Below are 27,117 nucleotides of genomic sequence, written 5' to 3' on the forward strand. Positions count from 1 at the left end.
ACTTTCTCTATCTGTAAAATGGGGATAATGGCACCCGCTTGCTGGGGCCGCAAGGAGGACTAACGGAAATACAGAGGGTTCTGTCTCCTACAGCAGTGCCTGACAGGACGTAGGGGATGAGGTAAATCCCTGTGGAATCGCGACTATGGAATGAATGAAATGTGCACTATATTAAATTTGGCACAACATGCCCCATTTCTTAGGCTCTGAAGTCCCCACCTTGTGGCAAGAGGTGAGGGGAGGGCCTGTATACCAGGTGGGCTCCAGCAGGAGACCGTGGCTGGTTGTGCAACACAGCTCTGCATGTGTGTGTGTGTGTACTTGTGGTCACGCACGGTCCTGTGGATATGTGTGTGTGTGTGTGTGTGTGTGTGTGTGTGTACTGAGCTTCTCGCTGGACTGGGCGTCGTGTCTGCTAAAGATAATGCCGATGCTGGTAAGGTTCAACCAGGTCTGCAGGTGAAGGTTGGCGACTGGACAAAACTTAGCTGGGCAGCAAACCGGTGGAAGAATAAGGTGGGTCTGGGTGGTGAGATGCACACGACTGTCCCGGGCTCACACTCAGTTCACGCCTTCACTCCCTCAGTTCGTCCATTCATTTTCTGGGTCATCTAGCGTGAACTCAGATCCTAGGCTCAGTAACAGGGATTCCCAGTTATCTCTAGGTTGTTTTCCGCTCTCAAGGGGGGCCAGTTGGCCAGGGATGAGGTGGGCTGGGAGTGCATGCAGAAGGCTGCCATCAGGGCCAGCAGGGGGCGCTGTAAGCTGAGAGGCGTCAGGAGATGGACAGAGGTGGCTCTGCGTGGACCCCTCTCTAAGACAGATGCAGTCACCCCATCCCATCAGGGTCTGGGGAAAGCATGCTGGGGTTTGGATCCTGGACGTGTCACCGTCACTGTGGCCTGTAAAGTGGGTATAATAATTTGTCCACATCCTGACTTTGTCGTGAGCATCTAATGAGTTACCGGCATGAGGTATGGTTACAGTCCAGGCTCAGCGCTCCCTCTGTTGGCATCTTTCCCGTGGTCATTATAAAAGATCCACAAGAAGGGGAGTTGGGGTGTAAATAGAGAGTGCGGGACAGCCAGCCTAAAATTCCCAAATGCCCTGAGCACCCCAGGGGTCCAGAGTCTCCAAAGGAGGCTCCAGCTGGTGGACTGTGGTGGCTAATTTTATAGGTCTGACTTGGCTAGGGCGTGGCACCCAAATATTTGGTCAAACATCTAGAATCTAGATGTTGCCGTGAAGGTATTTTTTTAGGTGTGATCAGCCTCAACCCAATAGACTTTGAGTAAAGCAGATTGCCTTCCACAAGGTGGGTGGGCCCCAGCCAAAAACCCATCCTCCCCAAGCTGGAAGGAGTTCTGCCTCCAGACTGCCTTTGGATGCAGGCTGCATCAGCTCTTCCCTGGGTCTCCGGCCTGCCACATGCCTTGCAGATTTTGACTTCTCAGCCCCATGACTTCATGAGACAGTTCCTTAAAATAAATCTGCCTCTTATCCTCCGTCCCTCTCAATAGGATGGGCACATACACAACACACATCCCGTTGGTTCTGTTTCTCTAGAGAACCCTGACGAATACAAGGGCCTCGAGCAGGTCCTCAGGCAAAATTCTCTCACTTCCTCCAGAAGTAACCACTTTTTCTCCTCTTCTTGGGTGCTGGGTCAAGGTCACGGAGGCGAGAGAGGCTGAAGGAATTATAAGGCGCTTCTGACTTGGCTGAAAATTAAAATAACTTCTGGAGAACAAGCATGCACGAACCCGACATGACTCAGACGCGGAGGGCTTCGAGCCTTGGCCAGCAGGCACACATTTGGCAAGGGTGCTCCGTCCTTTCCTAGACCTAAAAGGCATCAAAACATCTGTGTTTCCATTAACAAAATGCTGACAGGACACATAGCTGTGGCTTAGAAGAAACCAGCTCAAGAGACAGCCCCTCTGAGGTCTGAGGGGTCATCCGCGGTCGCCTGGAGGGGTCTCAGAAGCTACTGTCACTGAGGGGCACTTGGGAATTGTTACTGTGTCAGTACTGTCACTGTAAGGAAGACCACCAAGCCAGGTCACATGAAAACAAAAGCCTCAAGGACCCCCACTCCCCCACCATGCACACTCTGGAGTTTCACCCATGCCCTCAGGTGCCTTGAGAGCCAAATCTGGGTCTTCACTTTCATTTATAAATTGAACCCATGTAGCTGGAAGGCCTGGGTGCAGTGGCAGGGGTCAGGCCTACTGGGTTCCGTCATGGTGACAGAGTGAGCTGGGGCAAGGGGTGCATAATGTCTTCGTCTGTGTCTATCCCGGCAGGTAAGGTCCTGAGGTCTACAACGGCTCTGAAGGCAACCTCTACCAGGGCACTAGGTAGTCTCAGAGAAAGGGAGCGTCGTGAGCTCTGAGGAGTGTCCATTAGATCCTCTGGAGTCAATATTATGAGAGAATGGGTTGGGGGGAAGGTGGGTAAGATTTCCCTGGGGCGGCAGGATGTGTGGAGCATAAATCTGTGACTGTGTTACTTCCAAGAGCCTCTGGACCAACGCCTCCACCCTCCCAGCTCTCAGCGCTGGCCCGTGTGCTTCAGAATCATCTATGCCACCTCCACCCAGCTTGGGAACGTCTAGGTGGGGTGACTTCAGTTGATACCTCCTTCACTGGCTCACACCTTCTCTGCAAATGTTGCCATGGGCCTTGAGGGATGTGAAGTGCCCGCCCCTTCTAAGGGTTTGATCTCACACGTCGTAAATCCTGGCCTTTTCTTCTCAAAGGTTGAAGAGTTTCACTGCATGTCTCTTCTTGGTTCCATTTCAAAGAAGGTTATTAACCCAAAGAAATGGAAACTATTTTTTGTTATTTATTGTCAATGGCAGAAGCCAGGCGTGGAGCCAGATTTTGAAGGGATGGAAACTTAACACCAGTTGAGGGGATCTCTTCAAGAAAAATATTAAAAATGAGGCCCCCCCACCCCGAGGGGCCCTGGAAGAGGCCTTTGAAAGTTGGGGCCGTGATGCGGCAACTTCGTCAGCCTCTGGGTTTCACCCTTCCTTCCTAGCATGGCGATCTCCCCTCACTAGCCCCATCTGGATTTGACCTTTGCCCAGGCGTGGCTTTGGTGAGCTTTCCCACCGAATGGGAGGTTGGCTGTGAAAGGGCACACGGAGCCTGTGGTGGTTGTTATGGTTGGGGTCTGAGACCTTGAGACGGGCGGGGGCTGCCCCAAGCCAGCCGTTGCGGTGGGAGGACCAGGCTTCAGTACAGGTGGGTGATATGGAAGGTGGGGCCTGCTTCCTGTCCCCCCCAGCCCCGGAGGCCCTTGTGGGTCCTCTCGGATCAGCCTTACCAAGGGCTACATGGACAAAGAGGAAATAACTTGTTTCCCAGGACGCTGCTTCTGGCGGCCCAGAGCAGGATGGGGTAGGGGTGACAAATGGAGTCCCTTCCCCCAGACTGGGAAGAGCAGTCAGAAGTGGAATGGAGGCCCTGGGTCCTATGAGTTACTGTGCTTGTTGGCATGGAAACAAGGCCACGCCCTGGTGGGGAGAAGGAAGAGCTGATCTAGAACCCTCGTTCTGTGGTCCAGGGTTCATGAGATGAGGCTGGTATGTGTATGTGCGTGTTTGATCCAACAGTTTAAAAAAAAACCCCAAAAGTTAGCAATCTGAGTATGGGACTTGTTCTTTGTTTTGGTGTGTTTTCAGGATTTGAACCATGTGGCAGGGAACATGTCTTATTTTTATGATCGAGCAAAAGGATAAAGGTTTCTCGGTTTGGAAAGGGGAAGCACGTAGCTTCTCAGTCCCCTCCAATGACCTCTTTTGTTCCCACAATGCAGACCTCTCGAGGACTTGGTCTGTGAGGGTTCTGTACTGCACCCCACTCTGTAGATGAACCCAGTTATAGCCCGTGCCCAAGCCCCACTCCAGGTGACAGATCCTGAGCGTGGGTCTCAAAGTATCCATTTCTAGCACTTTGGGAATAAGGAACTCCCATGTTAGTAGCAACCACCACACAGACTCAGCAAACCTCATATCAAAAGGCCAGAATTCTCTCTGTTCCTTGGCACCCTCCCTCGCCCTGACTCTGGCACCCTGGCTTGCCAAGAGCAGAAGGATCTCTTTTTTTCTCTCTCTTTTAATTCTTGGGAACTTTATTTCTTTTATTTTTTTCTAGTTTTATTGAGCTATGATTGACATCTATACCAATCGACAATATATTGACAAATATTGATTTATGTATCTGTGCTGTGAAATAATCACCACAGTACATTAACATCACCTTACATTATTACAGCTTGTTTTTCTCTTGTGAGGAGATCTTTGAAGATCTACTCTCTCAGCAACTTTCAAAAATACAATACAGTACAGCTAGCTATAGTCACTATGTTGTACATTACATTCCAGAACTGATTTACCTTATAACCGGAGGTTTATTCCTTCTGACCCCCTCCACGCATTTCCTCCACCCCCCCAACCCCTCAACTCAGGCAACCACCTGTCCGTTTGCTGTGATCTGTGGGTTTGGTATTTTAGATTTCACATATAAGTGAGTGCATATAGCATTTGTCTTTGACTTATTTCACTTAGTATCATGCCCTCAAGGTCTAGCTGTAGCTAGTCTCAAATAGTAAGATTTTCTTCTTTTCTATCGCTGAATAATATTCCATTGTTTATATATACCACTTTTTTTTTAATCCTTTCATCCATTGGTGTGCACTGAGGTTGCTTCCATATTTTGACTAGTGTGAATAATGCTACAACAAACACGGGGCTCCAGATGTCTTTCCAAGAGAGTGATTTTGTTTCCTTTGAGTATATCCCCAGACATAGAATCGCTGGGTGATGTGGTAGCACCATTTTTAATTTCTTGAAGACCCTCCATACTGTTTTCCACAGTGGCTGCACCAATTTGCATTCCCACTAACAGTGCACAAGGGTTCCCTTTTCTCCACATCCTCGCCAATACTTGTTCTTTCTTGTCCTTTTGATACTAGCCCTTTGGCAGGTGTGAGGTGATATCTTATTGTGGTTTTGATTTGTGTGTCCCTGAAGATGAGTGATGTTGAGCATCTTTTCATGTACCTCTTGGCCATCCAGATGTCTTCTTTGGAAAAATGTCTATTCAGTTCCTCTGTCCATTTTTTAATTAGATTTTTTTTTTTTTGCTATCGAATTAAATGAGTTCTTTACATATTTTGGATATTAACCTCTCATCAGATAGATGATTTGAAAATTTTTTTCTCCCATTCTCTAGGTTACCTTTTCATCTTGTTGATGGGTTTCTTTGCTATGCTAACGTTTTTTAGTTTGATGTAGTCCTGCTTGTTTATTTTTGCCTTTTTTTGCCTTTGCTTTGGGCTTTAAGTTCAAAAAATCATTGCCAGGAATAATGTCAAGAAGCTTATCCCCTATGTTGACTTCTAAGAGTTTTGTGGTTTCAGGTCTTATGTTCAAGTCTTTCATCCAGTTTCAGTTAGTGTTTGTGTTTGCTATAAGATAGAGGTCTAGTTCCGTCCGTTTGCACGTGGCTGTCCCGTTCTCCAGACACCACTTATTGAAGATGCTGTTGTTTCCCCATTGTGTGTTCTTACCTTCTTTATCATAAAATTAATTGACCACAAGTGCATGGGTTTATTTCTGGGCTCACAAAGTTCTTTCTTCCACCTACTGAATCCTGTGAGCCTCACCCCTGTGAGATTACAGGCAGGGATGGGCCAGGCTTTCGAGATCTTGCCTCAGCAAGTCTGCCTGAAACCCTGCCTTTGCCCTCCCTAGCTGGGATGCTGCCCTACTGTGCTTGGTCTTGAAGGTTTTTCCATTGTGGCCGGCCGGGTAAGCACAACTCACCTGTAATGAGCCCTGGGAGGTTGGCGCCTATTGTCCACTGTGTGAGGGCTGGGAAGGGCTCTGGAAAGGGTCACTAGAAGCAGAGGATAGCTGTGCCTGGGCCTAGGAGCTAGTTGAACACACTTGGATGCTCAGCGGCCAAGTGGAACCTAGGCCTCTTTCCCTCTACATACTCTGACCTTCTTTCTCTACTTACTGGAGCCCCATGGCACCACCCCTGGGCTCCTAGCGGAGGTCTTGGCACTGGTCTCCTAGCCCGCACTTCAAAATGTAGTCCTTCCGTGTCCCCCAGGGCAACTGTGGCCCAGGGAACCCACTCCCAGCTGTCAGAGCCCTGGCCACCTTATACGAAAGGGAGGCAGCTGCTGGACTGGCTGAATGTGGTCAGAGATGTGTCCTCCACTCCCTCCCCACAGCCTGCCCCCACTGCCATGCTCCCTCACCTGCCACTCGCACAAGAGTCCAAAGTCTGAGCCTGAGGGATATTTTGCTTGGGTCATACCGTTATCAATTGCTAGTACAAATTAATCAGTGAGAGCATTCACCACAGAGGGATGTGTGAAGAACAAATGAGACAGGGCCTAAGACAGTCCACTGGGGCCCCTATAGCCCCACTGGGGTTTGGGGGTTGGGTTGGTGACTCTGGGATGGAAGTCACTAGGGTTCCCATTTCGGCTCTATCACTCCTAAGCGGCGTGAGGTAGGGAATGTCACTCAACTTTCAGCCTGTACATTTTCATCTGTGAAAGCGAGACCGCCACAGGCCCTCACAGGGTTGCTCCCAGCCAGCAGTAGTCTTTGAAGCAGACTTAGCTTTGTAAACTGTGATGAACTCACAAATGTAAATTACACACAAGTCACGAAACCATCTATGAAAAAACGCTTCTCATCACGTCTCAGCCTTTTGGCTAAGATCAAGTGTATAAGCAGCTTCTTCTTTTTTTCTCTTTAAGGGAGGGGATGTGGATGTGGGGAATCAGGTCTGGGTGGGCCGGTAGAGGATAGATGGCAGGAGGTCGCTGCCCTGGCGCCCCCAAACCTGCATGGGAAGGAAAACAAACAAAACTTCTCTTCCCAGCAGTTACATTTGGGGCTAGGCCCAGTCAGGCCCTGGTAGGGTCGAGGCCAAGGAGTCCCCATGGATTAACGAGTCCGGGGGCAACTGGGGATTCAGCTGTGTCAAAAGCATCCATTGAATCAGGGCAGTGAGTCATCCGTTTGGTGAAATCCCCAAGGTGCAGCAGCGGCCTGGCAGCCTCCCTGGGAGACCGCGGCGGCAGTGCCCCACTGGCGAGCCTGGAAGCCTCCAGAGGCTGCGGCGGCCATGTGACTCCCAGCCACCCTGCTGCCTTTTAGAAAATTTTTTTAAAATGATAAAAACTGGGGCGCCTGGATGGCTCAGTGGGTTAAGGTCTCTGCCTTCAGCTGGGGTCATGATCTTGGGGTCCTGGGATCGAGCCCCGCATCGGGCTCTCTGCTCTGCGGAAAGCCTGCTTCCTCCTCTCTCTCTCTGCTTGCCTCTCTGCCTACTTGTGATCTCTGTCTGACTTGTGATCTTTGCCTTTGAAATAAATAAATAAAATCTTTTTAAAAAAAACAACATGATACAAACCAGGACTCATAGAAAAAAAAATGGGGTATAAAAAAGAAAATTAAAAATGATCCATAAGCCTGTCCCAGACTGTCCTCATTAACTTCTTGATGTTCTCCTTCATTCTGTGCAGGTGATGGGAGTCAGGTTAGGCAAGGCTCTGCCGAGGTAATGCACGGGCCCCAGGAGACTCCCCCTCCCCAACCAAGGCCAAGGGCCTACTGTGTTCACCCCCTTCTTTACTCCTTTTCAAGTCCTGGCTCCTAAAGGTAATTGAGACTGCAAAGCTGGAGGTATTTATCACTAAGTGTGATGCTGGGTGTTCCTTTAAGTGAGGTAGTCTTTATCATGATAAGCACATGCCACCTTATTCTGTTTTTTAATTTTTTCTTTTTTCCCCCAAAGACTTTATTTATTTATTTGACACACACACACACACAGAGAGAGAGAGAGAGAGCATAAGCAGGGGGAGCGGCAGGCAGAGGGAGAGGGGGAAGCAGGCTTCCCGCCCAGCAGGGAGCCCGATGCGGAGCTCATCCCAGGACGCTGGGATCATGACCTGAGCTAAAGGCAGACACTCAACCCACTGAGACACTCAGGTGCCCCCCCTTGTTCTGGTTTTAAAGCTTTCTCCAGACGGTCGGAACGGGGCGTTGACTGTCACCGAACGCTTCTTTACCTTTACCGAGGTTCTTGCATCTTTGCCTTGTTCCATTTTTAAAAGTACAGGAAGCATGGAGCCTTCCTGTTTCTCCGTTTTATATGCTTTATCATCCAGCTGTTTTTAACAATGCCCAAGAGAAAAAGAAAGAATGAAGTCACCAAGCCCAGATCTCAGAGCACAGATTCCGAGCGGAGAATGAAGGAGTCTTTTGAAGGAACAGACTGATGATAAGTCACTTTGGGTGGAATGAACTGCTGAATCACCCAGTGGCTCAGAATCGTGGGTTCTGCCCTTGACTCTGAAAAGCAGGAGCTTTGTTTTTGTTGGGAGGCGAGCTGGCGCCGTGATCTGTGGGCTCGGGGGGAGCGTTGTTCCGGTGACCTGACTCAGCCCCGGGTGTCGGGGTGCCTGGTGAGGCTGCGGGGGCCATCGGGGGCCCAGGGGCCTGGGTGGCTGCCGGGAGCTGAGAGCAGCCACAGCGGTGGCGGTGCTGACCCCTTCTCTCCCCAGAACTGTCTCAACAAACAGCAGCTCCTCACGGCCATCCGCCAGCTGCAGCAGGTGCTGAAGGGGCAGGAGACCCGCTTCGCCGAGGGCTTCCGCAGCATGAAGAGCCAGCTGGCGGCGCTGCACCACTCGGTGGCCAGAGCGGGCCCGGACTCCCCCCCAGGTGGGTCCCTGCATCGATGCTGCTGGGGCTGCTGGGCATGCAGGCCCTTCCCTTGTGGGTTCTCTCCCCAACCCCCCCCCACACCTGCCCCTGTCCCGGAGTAGACCCCCAGGCCTTCCCCTGCCTCACCTCCCGTGGTGGTGGGCGGGGACACTTGTCCACCCCGGCTGGTCAGGAGCATGGGGGGAGGGCGTGAAGAGCATCTGCTGGTTCTCCTCTCCCCCATCTGACTGTCACCCAGTTCCTCTCAGACCTGTTTGTTCTAGGCTTGATAACATTCCTCCACATGTCCTTACAGAACTGTCGAGAGCCACGGTTCCTGGAGCCTGAGCGGCTTTCCCCTTCCCTGTCCCCACCCAGGTGGACTTGGGTTGGTTCCTTTTTTTTTTTTTTAAAGATTTTATTGATTTGTCAGAGTGAGAGCACAAGCAGGGGAAGAAGCAGAGGCAGAGGGAGAAGCAGGCTCCCCACTGAGCAGGGAGCCTGATGCGGGACTTGATCCCACGACCCTGAGATCGTGACCTGAGCCAAAGGCAGACGCTTAACCGACTGAGCCACCCAGGCATCCTTTTTTTTTTTTTTTTTTTAAAGTTCATAGACTATTTTTTTCGGGCAGTTTTAAATTCCCAGCAGAACTGAATGGAAAGCACAGAGAGTTCCCTCCCCAAACACACACATGACCTCCCCTCCACCAACGTCCTGCACCAGTGGGGCACGCCTGCCACAGCCCATGAAACAGCATTGACGTCAGTTTCTCAGGCATGACAGTCCTCTGACGTGAGCCCCCCCCACTGGTGGTGGTGGTGGGTGGACGGGTTGCTGCTCAGGCCAGTTCCCATTCAGTGAGGTTCCTGTGGGTCCCTAGACTCCCTCCCAGAGGGTAGGACTCTGAGAGACAGAGGGCATTTCCCTGGTGGTCCCAGTCACAGCTTTCACCACGGAGCCATTGCACGGGTGACTAGATTCTTCCACCTGGCCTCCAGGTGGCTTCTCCTCAGGGTCACAGGGGTCACAGGGACAACCTAGGGAATATCTGATGTCATATACTCACTTCAGACACATCTATCAAGGGCCCTCTTTGTGGTGTTTGTGGTGTGAGATGAAGTTTTCTGGAGAAGACAGTGGATTTCCTACCCCTTCGGGATCTGGTAGCAGATCTGGAGTCTCACCAGATGAGTCTCACTAAGCTGGCGGCTGCTGTTTTCCTTGGCTCCCCCGGGGCAGAGCTAGGCTGACCCACCAGTGTCCTCACACTTTCCAAGGCAACCTGAGGCCCTGGCCTGCAGGGCGGTTCATGGCAGCCAGATTCCAAGACGCAGGCAGGACATGCTTCCTTTGTGCTACAGATGCAGAAGCTGAGGCCAAGAGAAGTTGAGTTAGCAGCACTAGGTACTAAATCTGCATTTTTTTTGTTCCTGCTAGAGGCTCAAATGCATGGAGCCTTTCTGCTTTTCCAGGATCACAGCTTCTAGGGTCCCTGGAAGCTTCCAAGAAGAACGTGCAAGAGATCCTTCATAAAACCGCCCCACCTGTGTTAGAGAACTCTGTCCGCTGGAACAGACAGAGAGGTAGCTGTTGTGACATTACTGATCTTCTCAATGCCAGATTCAGGGTCTTTCTTCCCTGAACCATATGAGATTTTTTTAAATGGCCAATTCTCTTTTTAGATATTGCCACAGTGCTGCTGCCTCTCCCCTGGGCTGGACATGGAGGCGAGCAGCTGTCAGGTTCAGGGCTGGGGGTGCTGGGCCTAAACCCAGAGTAGCCAGAAGTTTGCAGGTTGTAGGCAAATGATCTTTCACTTTTTTTTTTTTTTTTTTTTTTTAAGGGCATTTGCAGGGAGCCAGAAAGAATACTTTCTAGTTCTGGAGAATTCTTGGCCTTCCTCTTTCTGGCTTCTGGGAATCGCCCTCCTATTTTCCCAGCCTTTCTCTCTAGGGAAGATCACACCCGATCAGCGTCAGGGCTTTACCCCGGCAGTCTCATGTGTTCCCGAATCTCTAGGATCGCTTCACTGCTGAGCTCGTGCCTTACACAGTAACCTCATTCCAGAAGGTGCGGGAGCTTCTACCCTGGAGCCTCACCACATCCTGCTCCTTATGAACCAGCCAAAGGACACATCCTTTCACTGGACAGAGGCCCATTGCTCCCACCTGAGAAGTGACTGCAAACTGATTTTTCATCAGTCTGTACCCATTTGTTAACTCCACTAACATTTACTGAGCACCTACTGTGTGCCCAGTGCTGTTGCCTTTACTCAGGTTATGATTCACCTGTGAGTTGCTCCAGCAGGTAGAATTTCTTTTTGGAAGATTTTAAAGATTTTTCATTCCCCAGAGAGACACTACCCCCTCCCCGTAGCACCTCCCCCACGCCCGCCATCCTGAGCATCCAAAATCCCTTTCTGCACAATAAAGTAGTTGCTATTGGAAAAGAGGTATGAAGCTATTTGCAGGGACTGAGGCCGCAGCCTGGGAGAAGGTCCGCACGGGGACGTGAGCCCACAGTCGCTTCCATCTCACAGAGTGTTTATCACTGCGTGCCCTGTTGCAGGTTTACTAAAGGAAAGGGGTGTGGCAGTGGTCCCCTGGTAACCAGAGGGCACTGCGAGTCCTCGGAGGGGCCAGCTCCTGCCCATCCGCACAGGCCAGCCTGCCTGGGACAGGGGTAGCCCGTCAGGGTCCAGGGTGCCTCCTGATCACCGTCTGGGCAGACGGTCTCCTCATGGTCGACGGTGAGTGATTCTCCCGTCACTCACTGCAGCTCGCTGCAACCGTCACCTCTTTCCCATCAGTCTAAAACCCAAGAGCATTTTCAAAATGACACTTGGAACTTAACCTTAAAGCATTGTAGGGGCACCTGGGTGGCTCAGTCGGTTAAGCATCTGCCTTTGGCTCAGGTCATGATCTCAGGGTCCTGGGATCGAGCCCTGCATCAGGCTCCCTGCTCAGGGGAAAGCCTGCTTTTCCCTCTGCCTCTGCTGCTCCTCTCACCCCAACTCCCCTCACTCCTGACCACCCACTCGTGGGCTCTTTCTCACTTGTGCTCTCTCTCTTTCTCAAATAAATAAGTAAAATATTTTTTTTTAAGATTATTTATTTATTTATTTGACAGAGAGAGAGATCACAAGTAGGCAGAGAGGCAGGCAGAGAGAGAGAGGAGGAAGCAGGCTCCCTGCTGAGCAGAGAGTCCGATGCCGGACTCGATCCCAGCACCCTGAGATCATGACCTGAGCTGAAGGCAGCGGCTCAACCCACTGAGCCACCCAGGCGCCCCAAATAAATAAAATCTTAAACAAAAAACCCAAAAGGCGTTTTAGAAGTGGCTCTGAATTGCCAACTAAACAAAATGCAAATCCACCTGTCCCACCTTTGGGACTTTGACACAACGAATGCTGGTTGTGGGAGGCAGCCAGCCGCAGGGAGAGGAGGAGTGGGGAGGCCGTCTGTCCCCCGCAGCCAGCAGCATGCCTTCAGGAAATCCACTCGTTTCTGCCTTTGTGGCACAGCCAGTGTTTCAGCCTCCCCCTCACCCCATCTCTGCTCCCAGCTCCCGCCCTGGTCCACACTACCTTCATCTCCGGCTTCTGCCTCCTCTTCTTCCTGCCTTACACCTGACACTTCACGCTCAGGCTGCAGCCCGCTGCTGCCGTTCCCATGGAAGTTGGCCATTTCCTGCCCTGGCTCACACCCTTGCAGGCTCCCTGATGCCTCTCTGACTTCATCCCCAACTGCTTTCCAGCTAGTCTCTACTGCAGCCATTGTGTTGCCCTTGACATTCCTCAGACCTGCCAGGCACACTCCTACCACAGGGCCTTTGCACCAGCTTGTTCCCTCTGCCCTTTCCAGATATCTGCAGGCTTATGCCTTCATTTCTTCAACTCTGCCCCCATGAAGCCTACCCTGACCACCACACTTAAAATGGGCCCCCTCCCCTGGCATTCCCAACACCACTCCCTACCGTATCTTCTGTATGACACTTACCACCTCTTAGCACGTTCTGCCATCTGCTTATGGAGAATCTTGGTCATTGGTGGGCATCCCTGTTAGAAGGGGGCTTCCTGAGAGCTGAGTTTTGCTGTTTTGTTCACTATCCCAAGCACCTAATCTACTGCCTGGCACATGGTAACCGCTCAATAAAGAAATGTTTCATTCGTTCATTTGTTCAAGAATTATTTATCAGCCACTCACTGTGTGCCAGGCTCAGGGCTGGTGCTAGGGCCTCATCAGCGATGCAAGGCCACGTGAGGTCCCTACCTTCTTGCGCTGCCTTTGGAGGGAGAACACTGACAACATGTGTAGAAACAAATACATTGAGAAGACAACTCCAATAATTACATATGCTAAGAAGAAAGCAAGGTTCAAGGGGATAGAGATGGCCTGAGGATGTTTTAAATAAGTGAGGGGACCAGAGAACACTCTGAGAGGTGGTAGCAATTGAGTTGAGACCTGAAGAGTGAGAAGGAGCCAGAGAGAGGATGTTCTGGGGAAAGAATATTCCAGGCCAAGAAAAGAGCATTAGCCAAGGCCTAGAGGCGGACTTGACCCCGGCCTGTTCAGAAGGCCTAAGAAACCCAGGAGGGCTAGAGCTCCTGGGAGGCAAGAGTGGGTGGGCCAGCTGCAACTGGGGTCGGGGGGGGGGGTGTCCCAACTCTGACCCTCCCACACTGCCAGAACCCTGCACCCAACCCTCGGTGTCTCTTGAGACGCCAGCTCTGCTTGCACTAGTGGGCACGTATCACCCATGCCCACGAGTGCTTGGAGGATTCAGTGAGTCATAACATTAAAAATGTCCAGCCCTGGGGCTCCTGGGTGGCTCAGTTGTTAAGCATCTGCCTTTGGCTCAGGTCATGATCCTGGGGTCCTGGGGTCAAGCCCCGGGTTGGGCTCCCTGCTCTGTGGGAAACCTGCTTCTTCCTCTCCCCATCCCCTTGCTTGTGTTCCCACTCTCACTGCCTCTCTTTCAATCTCTCTCTCTGTGTCAAATAAATAAATGAAATCTTTAAAAAAAACAAAAAAGTGTCCAGCCCTGTGCACAGCCTGGAAAAGGCACTCGTCACAGAAGCACATACACATGAGAAGCCTTGGAACTGAGAGATATGTTAAGTGACCATGGTCCTTTGTTTTGTCCTTGCAGTGTCCTGCCCTGCTCTGAATGCCCCCCCAGACGGCAGAAAGTTTGGAAGCAAGTACTTGGTGGATCACGAAGTCCATTTTACCTGCAACCCTGGGTTCCGGCTGGTTGGGCCCAGCAGCATGGTGTGTCTTCCCAACGGCACCTGGAGGGGGGAGCAGCCCCACTGTAGAGGTACAGACCCTCCTTCTCTGCTGGATAAAAAGGGTCATTCCACAGGACATGTTCTGCTTGATTCCTCCGCCATTGCTCGGCTGCAGAATAGTGGCCCACATGTCCGCTGACTCACCTCCGGGCCAGGCCTGGACCGGCCTGCACAGTCCCTCTCATCAACAGTCCCTCTCATCAATTTCGTCTTGTTCTGCATGTGGGGAAATCGAGGCATGGAGAGGTGGAGGAGCATCCAGCAGGGGGAGCAGGCTAAGCTGATTCACTCCCAGACACTCTGACCCCAGAGTCTGTGCTCCTAGACACCTCCCTCCGGATACTGGTGATATGATCTTCCTGATGTTCTGGGGCGGTAGTTTGCAAGAGCACTGATGGCCTGTAGGGTTCAAGACATTCCCGGGTGTCTTTTGTGTCTGCTCTGGGACTTGGTGTAGACAGGATCCAGGAGAGACCTCGGGGATGGGGAGTAGACATGAAAAGGTTTCTCTTCTGTCTGTGCTTGGTTCAACAACTGTGCTTTCTTGATGTGGAGGAAAATCAGACTTAGCATTCTCTACCAAAAGAGGCTTTTCAAAAGTCTGTGGTCAGAAAGTCCTGGATGCCGGTCATGTTCAGAGCAGGGCTCACAGGATGGCCTGCTGGGGCAGAATGTTCATGATTTTAGCCCAAGAATTGAAAGGGAAATGCAAATGTTACGTAAATAAGCATGTTGTCAAGAGTGGCGTAGAGAGGATTTGAGAGCATAAGGAACTTGGAAACATAACGGAACATTAGAAAATATATCATCTGGGGCGCCTGGGTGGCTCAGTCAGTTAAGCGTTCAACTCTTGATTCTGGCTCAGGTCAAGATATTCAGGGTTGTGAGATTAAGCCCTACATTGGGCTCCACACTGAGCATGGGGCCTGCTTAAGATTTTCTCTCTCCCTCTCCTTCTGCCCCCTGTCGTCTCTAAAGACAGACAGTGTGGCTTGACATGTGGAGACCCAGCAGCCAGAACCACATTCATGGATTTAGACCTCCATTCCCCATCTCCTGGGGAGATCAACCCCAGTTGATTTCTTTCTCACAGCACTCAGGTGCTCGGATGGCTGCATCATCCTTTCTGGGGTGCCCCCTGCAGCCTACTTGGCCACGCCCCAGATCATGGCTGCCCAGATGGCAGCCAACTCCCCACCACCATAAATGGCGCCGGCAAGGTCTTCTGCTCTCCCCTCTTTGTCACTGGGGCTGTCTCTCTGGGTTTGGAGTTGAGGGCAGCTGGCCACATGCTCACTTCCTCTGAATCGAGCACTGCCGCGCTGCTCTTCAGCCGGGCTGCCCCAACCCCTTCCCCCAGCAGTGCTGTGCGCACAAACACGCGCTGTCCGTGTGCTGTTTTCTGGCTTGCTCGGGTATTGTCCGTGTAGTCTGTCCTCAGTCGTGATAGGCATTTACAGTGAGCATGATGTGGTTTCAGTGAAAACATGAGTTCACCAGAGGAGAGAGCTGAAAGAATGCCTTTTTAGGTAAATGAGTAAGAAACATCAGACGCTAGGGAACATAGTCGCAAGGAATGGCTTGATTAAAGGAACGCATAGGGGCTTGATAAGGCTAGGAACCCAAAAGGCTCCCCGCAGCCCAGCTCCATCTGAGCAGCTCACTAGGACGCCCCCCACCCCCAGAGGATCCTGGGCCAGCCTCCCTCGGGAGCAGGCATGCCTTAGGTGTCTATTCATGCGTGCATTAGGTGTCTTTTGGCGCCTTGCCTCCCTGCCGCAGGACCCCTCCATGGAAAAGAGGGTCCTACCCCATCGTGATTTGTGTGCCGTGGTTTTCCAATTTTTGGGTCCTCCAGAGTCACCGAGAAAGCTTGTAAAATGCAGGCACTTAGGCCTCAAAAGACCTATTGTGTTGGGTGAGATCTCTGTAGGTGAGACTTTGGCAATCTATATTTTCAATGTGATTCTGACGTTAACTAATTCTGGAGAAACACCCCTCTGCTGGTTCTTGGCACTGCCAGAAGGAGAAGATACTGAAAATTTTGAAGCCCTGATGCACTTTGGGCCCTCACCAATCAGAATGCGAACCTGCAGCAAGCCAAGAGTAGGGCTGTGTCCCGACTGAGCCTGTGTCCACCCCAGCCAGATGACTGACCTGCACACTCTCACCTCCACCCCAATGGACATTTTGGGAGGGCCAGCTTAGTTCGAAGATCAGGGCACCCAGCCCCACTGGCACTCTCCTTTCCTGAGATGTGGAGAGCAGACTTTTCCCGGAGGACCAAGGCCAAGTGCAGCCAGCAAGTCTCCTAGCCTTCCTCATTGTCCAACGTGGTGCACTTCCTGACTCTCGCCCCTGAACTTATCACCTCCTTCCACATTTGCATTTGCTCTTTGTTTCCCCTCCCCCTCTGCCTCCTTCCTAGCCATGTGTCCTTCTTCCCTGACCCCACTGCCTGAGGACTGCTTGGTGCAGCCCACCCTGGACTTTAACTGGGACCACATTCACTATCTAAACTCCAGGAGTGACGGGCTCAGGGAACAAGGAGAGCTCAGATAGGTATTTGTCATCTGTTTAAGTGTAAGCAAAGCATGAGAGTTCACCCTGAGGTGGGCTCAAACAGATACGAGCATAGGACCTCTCCCCAGGTTCGTGGATGGTGCCTGTGTGGACACCTCTGTCCCCAGCAGGGATTTATTCAACTAATGGATGTTATCTCCAGTAAAAGCCTCAAAGGGATGCCACCCAAACCTGTCAGGAGGGAGAAGGAGAGCTTCAATGTGCTATGGGGTGACCTCCTGTAACAGTGTTAGCAGTGTGGGCAGGACATGAGCTGGGGTTCAACAACCCAGTGACCTACACACACACACATGCACACGCACACTCACGCACATGCATACACATCTCAGAGAAGCCTAGAATCTTGGCTATGCATGCCTCCGCTTCATTTTCCATATCCGCCGTCTTGTGGTCATTGTGTCGTGACCACAGAGGGAAAAGAATCTTCTTAATCACAGGGGATTTGTTTCAAGACCCAAAATGTCAGTGCCAGTGAAAGCTCTAGCAGCAATTCAACCCCTCACCCCATCCCCAGCCAGCTGCTCAGAAAGAAGGTGATGAACCCAACTTGGCATAAAAGGAAGTTTCACATAATCCTGCCATTAGAAAGCCCTGTGGGCAGAGGTAGGCTCCAGAGCTCCAAAATGGAAAACAGCCATTTGGCTCCCTGGATTATTTCCCTCTTTGCCTTTCTTTGAAGGGCATGTTTTGAAGAGCTGAAGCTTTCTGCATTGGGAGAACCATCGCCACAGGCCTTTAACAACATTGGTAACCAAAGAAAAAACTTGAGAGAAATAAATAACTTTTCCCCTTACTCCCATGCTGGGAAAAAAGACTTGTTTTTGGCAGTCATCCCCTCCTCCCCTCTTTTTGTGACCTTTATTCATTCATTCATTCAGCCAGTTTTCATTGAGCACCAGCTATGCACAAAAGATTGTGCCAGGTGCTGGAGATTCATGCCAAATCTCAGAGACACGCCCAACCTCATGGGGCTCACCTGCTAAGATGGAAACAAGCAAAACAGACAGGCAAATGCGCAAGTCAAAAATTAGGGGTTTGGGATCCGTGCCTTGAAGGGATCTAAGCAGGAGCTGAGAATCTATATGGTGGGGGCAGGAACATGGGAGGGCCTCTCTGAGGCGGTCATGGGATGCAGAGATGTGGAAGGGCTTGCGGGGTCCATCATCCCATGATGAGCGGGGTGGGGTGCATGACAGGGGGAAGACGCTGTCCCAGGAAGCGGAGTAACATGTGCAGAGGCCCTAAGGAAGGGGAGAACTTGGCATGCTTGCGGAAACAAAAAGAGAAAGCATAGAGCCTTCCTGCTGGGGCAGGTGCGAGGTGAGCCTGACCAAGGAGCGGTGGGGAGACACACAGGCCAGCTCGTGCAGCCTCAGAGACCGGGCGGGAGGCGGGATCGGAGCTGGAGCACAACAGACAGGTGTACGGAGAGAGGTGTGGAATCGGACGTGTGTGTTGCTGCTGTGTGGAAAGTGCGCTGGAGGGGACGGGAAGGGAGCTGAGAAACCACTTAGGGGTGACAGAAGTCCAGCGGAGAGAGATGGCAGAGGAGAGTGAAAGCACACCCAGAGACAGAACGGATGGAATTTACCATCATCCCACGCGGGCCGCATGCGTGGAGGAGAAGTCAGGGATCCCCGACTCTGCTTGAATGTCGGGGTACGTGGTGTCATTTATAGAGCCCGTGAAGACTGAGCAATGAGTGTAGGCTTGTTTTCAAGCAAGCTGTGTGAGGGCGGTTGACCAGAACTCCATTTTGGACATGTTACGTTAAAACATCTGTAGGACATCGGAACAGAGCCCCATTAATCCCACCCATGGAGGGCAACGAGCAGAACACCATGTCATCGGTCCCAGTGAGGACTCCGGGCACTTCTGCCCACGGCATCTTAGTCCTGGCATTACCCAGGAAAACACAGCATGGTCAGACACTGGATGGAACCCTCCGCTCACGGAGGGAAGAGACAGAGCAAGGTCACCCTCAGCAGTGGGGGCCCGTTAGGGAGGCCAGCAGCTGACACAGGGCAATTCCTGGGTGGGGGGACCCCTTGTGCTGCAGGGAAGGACACTCCAGCCCCTTCTCATGGAGCTGAAAGATTGAAAGCTGAGGGTTATTGACATCCACACATGAGCAGAACAGAAGAACGCTGGTAGAGCATGAATCAGGGACAGGTGACCGCCCCTTCCCCCAGGAGGGGGTAAGACCTGCACAGGCAGCATGGGCTCTTGGCCCCATGTCAAGGCAGCGGTCCAGGCCCAAGGCTCATTCTTCTTCGGCCCAATGGGGCTCCTCAGACTGCAGGCCTGAGACTGCCTTTTCCAACAGAGAAGTCAGGTGGACAGTGGGAGGACAGGAGAGACACCCACACTTGGGAGTTACTGGCCTACTGACAGGACTGAAATGCACATAAGAGCAGCGGTGAGGAGAGGGGAGAGATAGAAAACAAGTGGCCCCAACCTGAAGGGCACAGAGAAGTCAGATGGGAAGGAAGGACGTGGGAGACAGGAGGGGCCCGCGGAGGCTGGAGCACCCCGGGAAACTGGAAAAGCAGGGCTGTGACTCTGGATGGAGGGCTCCGAAAAGGCATTTTGCATACAAGGTCCTTCCTCAGAGAACTTGAAAAAAAGGATTTGAGTAGAAAAAGCTTCCTCTGCTAGCCCCTTAGTAGTTACTGCACGACTGGCTGGCTAACTCGCTGAATGATCGAATGAATGTATGAGCGATTATGTTTAAGAAACTGAATTTCCTTCCAGACTTCTCTCTGGGCATCTGTGTATAGATCTTACCACAAGGAAATCTTCATTAACGCTTTCTTTTAAGCATAACCTTTAATGATTATGAAGCACATGCTCCTGAGGGCTATTCTACACTTAAAAAAAAAAAAAAAAGATTTTATTTATTAGAGAGAGAGGGAGAGAATGCACAGAGAGAGGGAGAAGCAAGCTCCCTGCTGAACTAGAAGCCCAATTTGGGACTCGATCCCAGGACCCTGAGTTCACGACCTGAGTCGAAGATAGACGCTTAACTGACTGAGCCACCTGAGTGTCCCCAAGGCTATTCTACATTTTACTGAACTATCCCTTTGTTGTGTCCAGGTTTTCTCAATCATAAATAATGCCAAGACAAGCAATCTTTTTTTTTTTTTTAAGATTTTATTTATTTGTTTGACAGAGAGAGACACGGCGGGAGAGGGAACACAAGTAGGGGGAGAGGAGAGGAAGAAGCAGGCTTCCCACTGAGCAGAGATCCCGATTTGGGTTTCAGTCCCAGGACCCTGAGATCATGACCTGAGCCGAAGGCAAACGCTTAACCAACTGAGTCACCCATGTGCCCCTAGTTTGTCTTTTTTGTTTTTTTTTTTTTAATTTTTTATTTTATTTCTATTAGGGGAGAAGGGGCAGAGGGAGAGAGAGACTCTTAAGCAGGTTCCATGCCCAACACAGACCCAGACTCAGGGCTTGATCCCACAACCCTGAAATCACAACCTGAGCCAAAATTGACTCAGAGGCTTAACGGACCAAGCCATCCAAGTGCCAGTCTCTTATATGCCTTTTTTATAAAAATCTATACAGTCTCCTCCTCCTCATCCTTCCTCCCACCACCCCACCTCAATCTTTGCATTTTATTTATTGAAGAATATGGTTTGTTTCCCACAGCCATGATTTTGCCAACCACATCCCTTAGGGGTCACTGAGTGCGATCTTCTGATCTCTTTCTTTTTCTTCCAGTTTCACTGACATGTAAATGACATCCAGCACTGTGTTAAGTTTAAAGTGAGCAGCATAATGACACGAACCTCCATTTATTGTGAAATGATGACTAGGCCAAGTTTAGCTCACATCCATCCTCTCACACAGACGTACCAAAAGAAAAAGAAGGGAAACAGTTTTTCCCCAGAATTGAGGATCTACTCTCTTAACAGCTTCCCTAGATACCAACCCATCCCCATGCTGCACACCATGTCCCCAGTACTTACTTATCGTATAACTCCAAGTGTAGACCTTTCTGGTCTCTGAATTTCTTATAAACTGGTAGCTAACTCCAGAGCCTTGATCAGATCCAAGGGAGATTTTTGTTTTGTTTGGGTCAGGTGGCGGTAGACATCGCTGCCAGGAAGCCCTCCTTGTGATGCCGTCGGGGAGACTACTGCTGTCCCCATATGGACATCTCTCCAGCCTATTCCTCCAGAGGGACTGGGAGCGATTACCTGAGTTCTTGCCCTTTCAGAAAATGGGCCACCTCCCCACCGGACCCCAGTTTGATTGGACACCAACTCTGCTCACATCTTTTTTCCCTGAGCACGTGAAATATGTCTCCATGTCTTCTGTCACGGCTGATCCTGCTGTTGTCATCATTAGGATCTCGGTCTTTTTGCCTGGATGCCCAAAGGATTTTTTTTTTCTTTTTCTTTGAAATCTAATCATCTTAATAGGATCTGCTCCAGTTCTGGCTTTCCTTGGGCCAGTTTTCTCAAGGACAGGCCACAGCTTTTCAACAGGAAGTCTCAGTTGCTGGAGCGCGTGCTCCTGGCCCATAGGATCTCTTGAGACTTTCCAGGACAAAGTCCGGTATTGAGGAGATTATAATGGGAGGAAGATCCAAAGGGAGCCCAGGGAAGAAATTTGGTGCAAGTGCAAGAGACAGCCCAGGGGAAAGCAGAAGAGGAGCACAAAGGGGGCTGATGAGGGGAAATCCTGAGCCAGACTAAAAACAACCACGTTGGGAAGCTGGACCGGCCATCGAGGAAAACCTGTCAAATCTCGTACAAACTATTATAAGAAAAAAAAAAAGAATAAAAAGTGTCTACAGACAATGAGGAAATGCCAGAAAATGACCATGAAACAGATGAAAACCTATTACTTAATATTTCCAAACAAGCAGAAAGAAATTTGGAAAAGATAAAAACTATGAAAGGACAGCATAAATAAAAATTAGAAAGCCTCAGCGATGAGGTGATTGGAGAAATGGAAAATCTGAAACGAGATGACAGAATGCAGGAAAGGATTAGAACTAAAAGGGAAAAAAAGCAGATTGTCCGTGTGAAACACGCAGCTCAGCTCCCGGGAGACAGTAAGCGCTTACTGAACAGCCGATTAAAACAGAATCATTTGCCAGGATTTCAGTTCGGCAGCCTCTCCTCAGCTTCCGCCCTCTTTACAGCTCTGAAGTTACCCTGCACTTAGCTAAATCGCACAGCCTGGGACAGATGTGAGGGTAACAACTGGACTTCAGTCAGGACGCAGATGGGGCACCAGGACTGCCCGTCAGGCCATGGAATGGCTGCCTCTCACAGCGCACTGAGATAAGAGTCTGTGGGGAGCCTGTCTAGAGACGAAAATCTTGGGCAACAAGGTCCAGTCAGGGAGACAGAGCCCAAGGTCCTGGGGCACCTGTGCATTTCTCTGTTGAGCAAGTGACACTCCCCCCAAAACCCCCCTTCCCACCCCCCCCCCACCCCCCACCCCCCAGAGAGCCAGGCCCAGTCCCTTCCACTGGAAGCCCAGATGGGAGAGACAATGGTGTGGCTCCCACTGAGGCCAGACTGAAAGCTACTTGTGTTCAACCTCTTTGGCTCTCGGCTCACCATGTCATGGCCTCGTGGTCTGCCCACTCTCAGACTCTGCAGGTGAGCAATGCTGGGGCTGGACAATGGGCAGAAACAGAAATTCCACGCTCTGTGGCATTTGGGTACGGTGTCATTCCAGACACATTCCTGGAAACCGGTCATCTGAGAACAGAACAGATGGAGAGAGCACAACCAGGCTGAGGTTACTGAGAAGCTGAAAAGGCTCCTTCCCCAGGGATAAGCAGCATTTGGATGGTCTGGGTCCTTTCATGACTAACAGAAACCATACAACAGTCTATATAGCATCCCGGCGCTGAGAACGCCGAAGTCCCTGCCAACCCTCCCACAGCAAGGCTGCTGTTCTCATCAGAAGCAAAGCACCTTTCTACCTCGTGATAGATACAGCAGGAAAGGATGCTCCTATGCCAGCAAGAAGAGGTTTCCAGCTTCCTTTCCCGAGATGCTGTGGTCAAGTCAGTGAACCAACAGGCTTCTCTCTTTGGAAGAAAGGACCTGTGCTCTGTGCATTAAGGCTGGGCTTGGGGGGGAAAAAAAAAAAAAAGCTTAAGGATTCATAACAAGCAGATGTGGCCTGAGGGTTTAAAAAATTTTTTTTTCTCTAATTAGAAAATTTATTGTGGAAAAGCTCCGTTGCAGAAAAACAGAAGAGTACAAAAATGTGTAAATAAAGAAAAATTGCCTGGAATCCTACCACACAGAGAGGAGCCTATTAAATTTTTTAAATATATAATCTCTTTCTATATATAGCTTTCCCACAGGACTGCCACGTGTACGAGCAAGGACTATTTCCTTTTCCACCATTCAAGAAGTGTCCGAGAGTCAAAGAAGGACTTCCTTGGGACACAGGAAATGAGCACGGGAGGGCTCCTGGGTAGGAACTTGGAGAGACTTCGTTTACCCTTTCTCTGGAAACTGTGATGGACCCTCATCTCTCCTTCTTATAGCTCCCCTGAATTGGGTTCTAATTCAAAAGGCGTTCCTCCTGGAGTGCCCGGGTGGCTCAGTTGGTTCAGGTCCAACTCTTGATTTCAGCTCCAGTCATGACCTCAAGGTCTTAGGAGCGAGCCCCACATCGGGCTCTGCCCTGGGCGTGGAGTCTTTGGGGGATTCTCTCTCTTCCTCCCCCTCTGCCCCTCCCCCTCTGCCCCTCCCCCAGGTGTGCTCTAAAAAAATAAATAAAATCTTTAAAAAAATAAAATAAAAAGGTGTTCTTCCTGGGTGTCAGCTGCTAAGGGCAGAGTTGTGGGGGACAGTCTGGTTTGACTCAAAGAAATTGTGGGCACATGGGGCAGCCTACCCTATAAATTAGGGAATGGGGCCTCCGGGGGCACATGGCTGGATGACAGGCCAGCTCCTGCAGGCAGAGCTCCAAGAGAGAGCACAGTGTGTGCCAGAGGCTCCATGGCTTGCGGAGTGGTGGGTGGACGGCGGCTCAGTGCCCTCAGCCCCCTCCCAGCTCTTGCGGCTTGGGGCAGTGGCAAGGGCCAAGCAAGCGAGTAGAAACCAAAGTCATCCTGCCGTGTAAGAAAGGTAACTCAGCTTCGGTTTGGGTTAGAATCAGAACTCACCTATTTGTATCTGGAAATGATTTCTTTTCCTAGACATCAGCGAATGCTCCAGCCAGCCTTGTCAGAATGGGGGGACCTGTGTAGAAGGAGTCAACCAGTACAAATGCATGTGTCCTCCAGGGAGGACTGGGAGCCGCTGTCAGCACCTGGCCCAGACAGGTACGTGGCTGCTGTGGGGCTGGGTGAGGATGTTCCGCTGCCGAGAGAGGAGCTCCCTGGTCATGGGTCACCAAATGCAGATGTGACAGGAGCTCAGTTTCGCACCTGGAGAGAAGGCTTTTTGACCCTTGATCCCTCCAGTTCCCCGAGGTGGTTATCTGGGATGGAATTTGGCCCTTTTGTGTAACCAGCGTTTTGATGCTTTTTATGGAAGAAAATGCAGGTAGAGGGACTGACCCCTCCCAGTGTGGAAGCTCCCCAGACTGGTAAATCGGCCCGAGAGGCTTCCTTGTTCCACCTTCATTTGGTCCGTAGCTTCTCTGCAGATCAGCAGAATGGCTCTTCCTTTCCAATGCTCGCATCACACTCTGCAAAGTCAGTAGTTACTGATACAAGCCCAAGTACCCGCAGAACTGTGCAACTAGACATTTGACTGGTGGTGAGCTTATTTAAAAAAAAAAGTTTTTTTATTTTTATTTATTTATTTATTTATTGTTATTTATTTGAGAGAGAGAGAGCATGAGCGGGCAGAGGGAGATGCAGGGCTCAACCTTACCAACCTGAGATCAGGGCCTGGGCCAAGGGCGGATGGTTAACCGACTGAGCCATGCAGGCGCCCCTGGTGGTCAGTTTATTATCTACATCTCGAGTCCCAATACAGCCCTAGCCAGAAGGTCTAGAGGGCACAAAGTGGCTGTTTCGCAGAGGGCTAGACCGTCTGATAAGTAATCTGTGAAGGTTCCCACACTATGCTGTAACTAGTGCTTCCTATATAAAAAAGTCAGATCCTAAATACGTCCTTTTTCCTTGCCAGAAAACCCTGGAGTGTCCTGTCTGGTTGTCTGGATTTCTCTGTGTAATCTCCGTGTGGGAAGAGGGATGGGCGGTTAACAGCAGGATGCAGAGAATGGGGGCTCTGTCAGTACTTGCCTTTCTTGCGCCAGCCCCAACCCAAGGCCAGTTTGCACCGCTGCCCCCAGAGATCTGCTGCTGAACTGTCTTGGTTCCGTTCAGCTGAGTCAGCCTTGCTGGGAGCTCTCTCAAAATGCAGCGCCCCGCTGCCCCCCACCCCCCACCCCACCCACCCCCCCCGGCTTAGGGGGGCTGCTCTCTGTGGCCTCTCTGTGGCCTTCTTGACAGCTCCACTGCCTCGCCTTCTACCTACAAGCAGAGAGGAACAAGACGTGGGCCCTCCTTCAACCCGAATGAGCTGGTACTGGACCCTGAACGTTCCAAACCCTCTGTGTCAGGGTTTCTGCTGTCAGGACCTAGGCATCTGCTCCTCGGGTCCAGGGGGCGCTTTACATATCAAGTATCCCCACAACAAAAACCTCCCCAGGGGCATAGGGAGTGAGTAGGTGCAACTGAGGCCAGATGATGTCCTCATGGTCTCCATGATCAACCGGATCAACCCGGCCAAGTCCTGGTCCCCCAGCCTGGAGCTTTCCTTCCCATCAGCTCTGCCCGGGTCTGCCCAGTTCGAAAGGGGAGCCTCTCTCGGAATCCCTTTTTTTTTTTTTTTTTTTTTAAGGATTTTATTTATTTATTTGACAGAGAGAGATCATAAGTAGACAGAGAGGCAGGCAGAGAGAGAGAGGAGGAAGCAGGCTCCCTGCTGAGCAGAGAGCCTGATGTGGGACTCGATCCCAGGACCCTGAGATCATGACCTGAGCCAAAGGCAGCGGCTTCACCCACTGAGCCACCCAGGCGCCCTCTCGGAATCCTTTTTTAAATCCATTCACCTTTATCACCCCTGCCATAGTAGTGGAATATACATAACATAAAATTTACCATTCTAATCATTTTAAGGGTACAAGCCAGAGGCATTAAGTACATTTACACTGTTGTGCAACTGTCCGTCCGCCTCCACTTTTTCATCTTGCAAAACTGGAACTCTGCCCTTAAAACAGTAATTCCCCATTTCCTCCTTCCCCCGCCTCCCCCCGCCCCCACAACCATTCTGCTTTCCCACTCTATGAATTTAGCTACTCTGAGAACCTTGCTTAGGTGGAATCACACAGTGTCTCCTCGGGTGTCCTCTTCTGCATTATTACTTTTGCCACCAATTCCTTTACCATCTCCCCTAAACGTATGAGAGCTCTAAATACGTTGAAAACTTTGAAATTTCTTTTTCGTATTAGAAAATTAATGTTCCTAGGGCACCTGGGTGGCTCAGTGGGTTGCGCATCTGACTTTAGCTCAGGTCATGATCTCAGGGTCCTGGGTTCGAGCCCCACATCCAGCTCAGCGTTCAGAGGGGAGTCTGCTTGTCCCTTGATCCCTGTCCTCACTGGTGTGCACACGCTCGTTCGCTCTCTCTCTCAATTAAATATATAAAATCTTTAAAAAAAAATTGATGTTCCTGGTTTGAAGACAAAAGGCTTGGATACTTTAGAAAAGTATAAAAATTACAATAGGGGCGCCTGGGTGGCTCACTCAGTTAAGCGTCTGACTTTGACTCAGGTCATGATCTCGGGGTCCTGGGATCCAACACTGCAAGGGACGACTTGCTCAGAGGGGAGTCGGCTTCTCACTCTCGCACGCCCCTCACCTCGTGTAGGGCTCTTTCTCTCAAATAAATATATTTTTTAAAATTACAATAACAAAAAATACCCCTTCCCGCCCCACCCCCCACCCCCACTACATTCCATAGTTTCAAGTTCCAGGGATCACCTTTAAGCCTTTTGAAGGGAAACCGTGAACTGAACAGGCCCGCGGCCCTGCTGGGGGCAGTCGCGCGGCCTGCGGGCCCTGCAAGGGGCTCTGGGGCTGCGCTCCCACTGCTCCTGTCCCTCTGGACTGCCCTGAGCGACCCCGGGTTTCTGGTGATTTACTTGTCTTTCCTTCCCTACTCCAGAGTAAGCTCTGAGAAGGGGCCCGCGCCCCCGTCTTGTTCTCCACCGGGCCCCTGCCCGAGGTCGGGCCCACGGCCGGGCGCCAGGGCCGGGCACTGAGGGTGTCTTCTCCCCACAGCCGCCCCCGACGACACCGTAGCCGGCGACTCCGCCTTCAGCCGCGCGCCGCGCTGTGCGCAGGTGGAGCGGACGCAGCACTGCAGCTGCGAGGCCGGGTTCCACCTGAGCGGCGCCACGGCCGGCGACAGCGTCTGCCAGGGTAGGCCCCGGGCTCTACGGGGGGGGGGGGGGGGGGGGCCAGGGGGGGGGCGCGGGGCGGGCGCCG

At 51.2% G+C, this 27,117-nt stretch overlaps 1 protein-coding gene across 1 annotated transcript in view; it reads left to right on the forward strand.

Moving 5' to 3' along the window:
- The window catches only part of FBLN7 (fibulin 7), a 49,445-nt gene that overhangs the window by 14,132 nt on the left and 8,196 nt on the right, over positions 1–27,117 (forward strand). The window contains exons 2-5 of the mRNA XM_059405605.1: positions 8,602–8,761; positions 13,898–14,068; positions 23,812–23,937; positions 26,911–27,051. Of these exons, the coding sequence (XP_059261588.1) occupies positions 8,602–8,761; positions 13,898–14,068; positions 23,812–23,937; positions 26,911–27,051 (598 nt within the window). The remainder of the gene's footprint in view (positions 1–8,601; positions 8,762–13,897; positions 14,069–23,811; positions 23,938–26,910; positions 27,052–27,117) is intronic.

Source organism: Mustela nigripes, chromosome 7 (genome assembly GCF_022355385.1).
Source record: "Mustela nigripes isolate SB6536 chromosome 7, MUSNIG.SB6536, whole genome shotgun sequence".
Lineage (NCBI taxonomy): Eukaryota > Metazoa > Chordata > Mammalia > Carnivora > Mustelidae > Mustela > Mustela nigripes.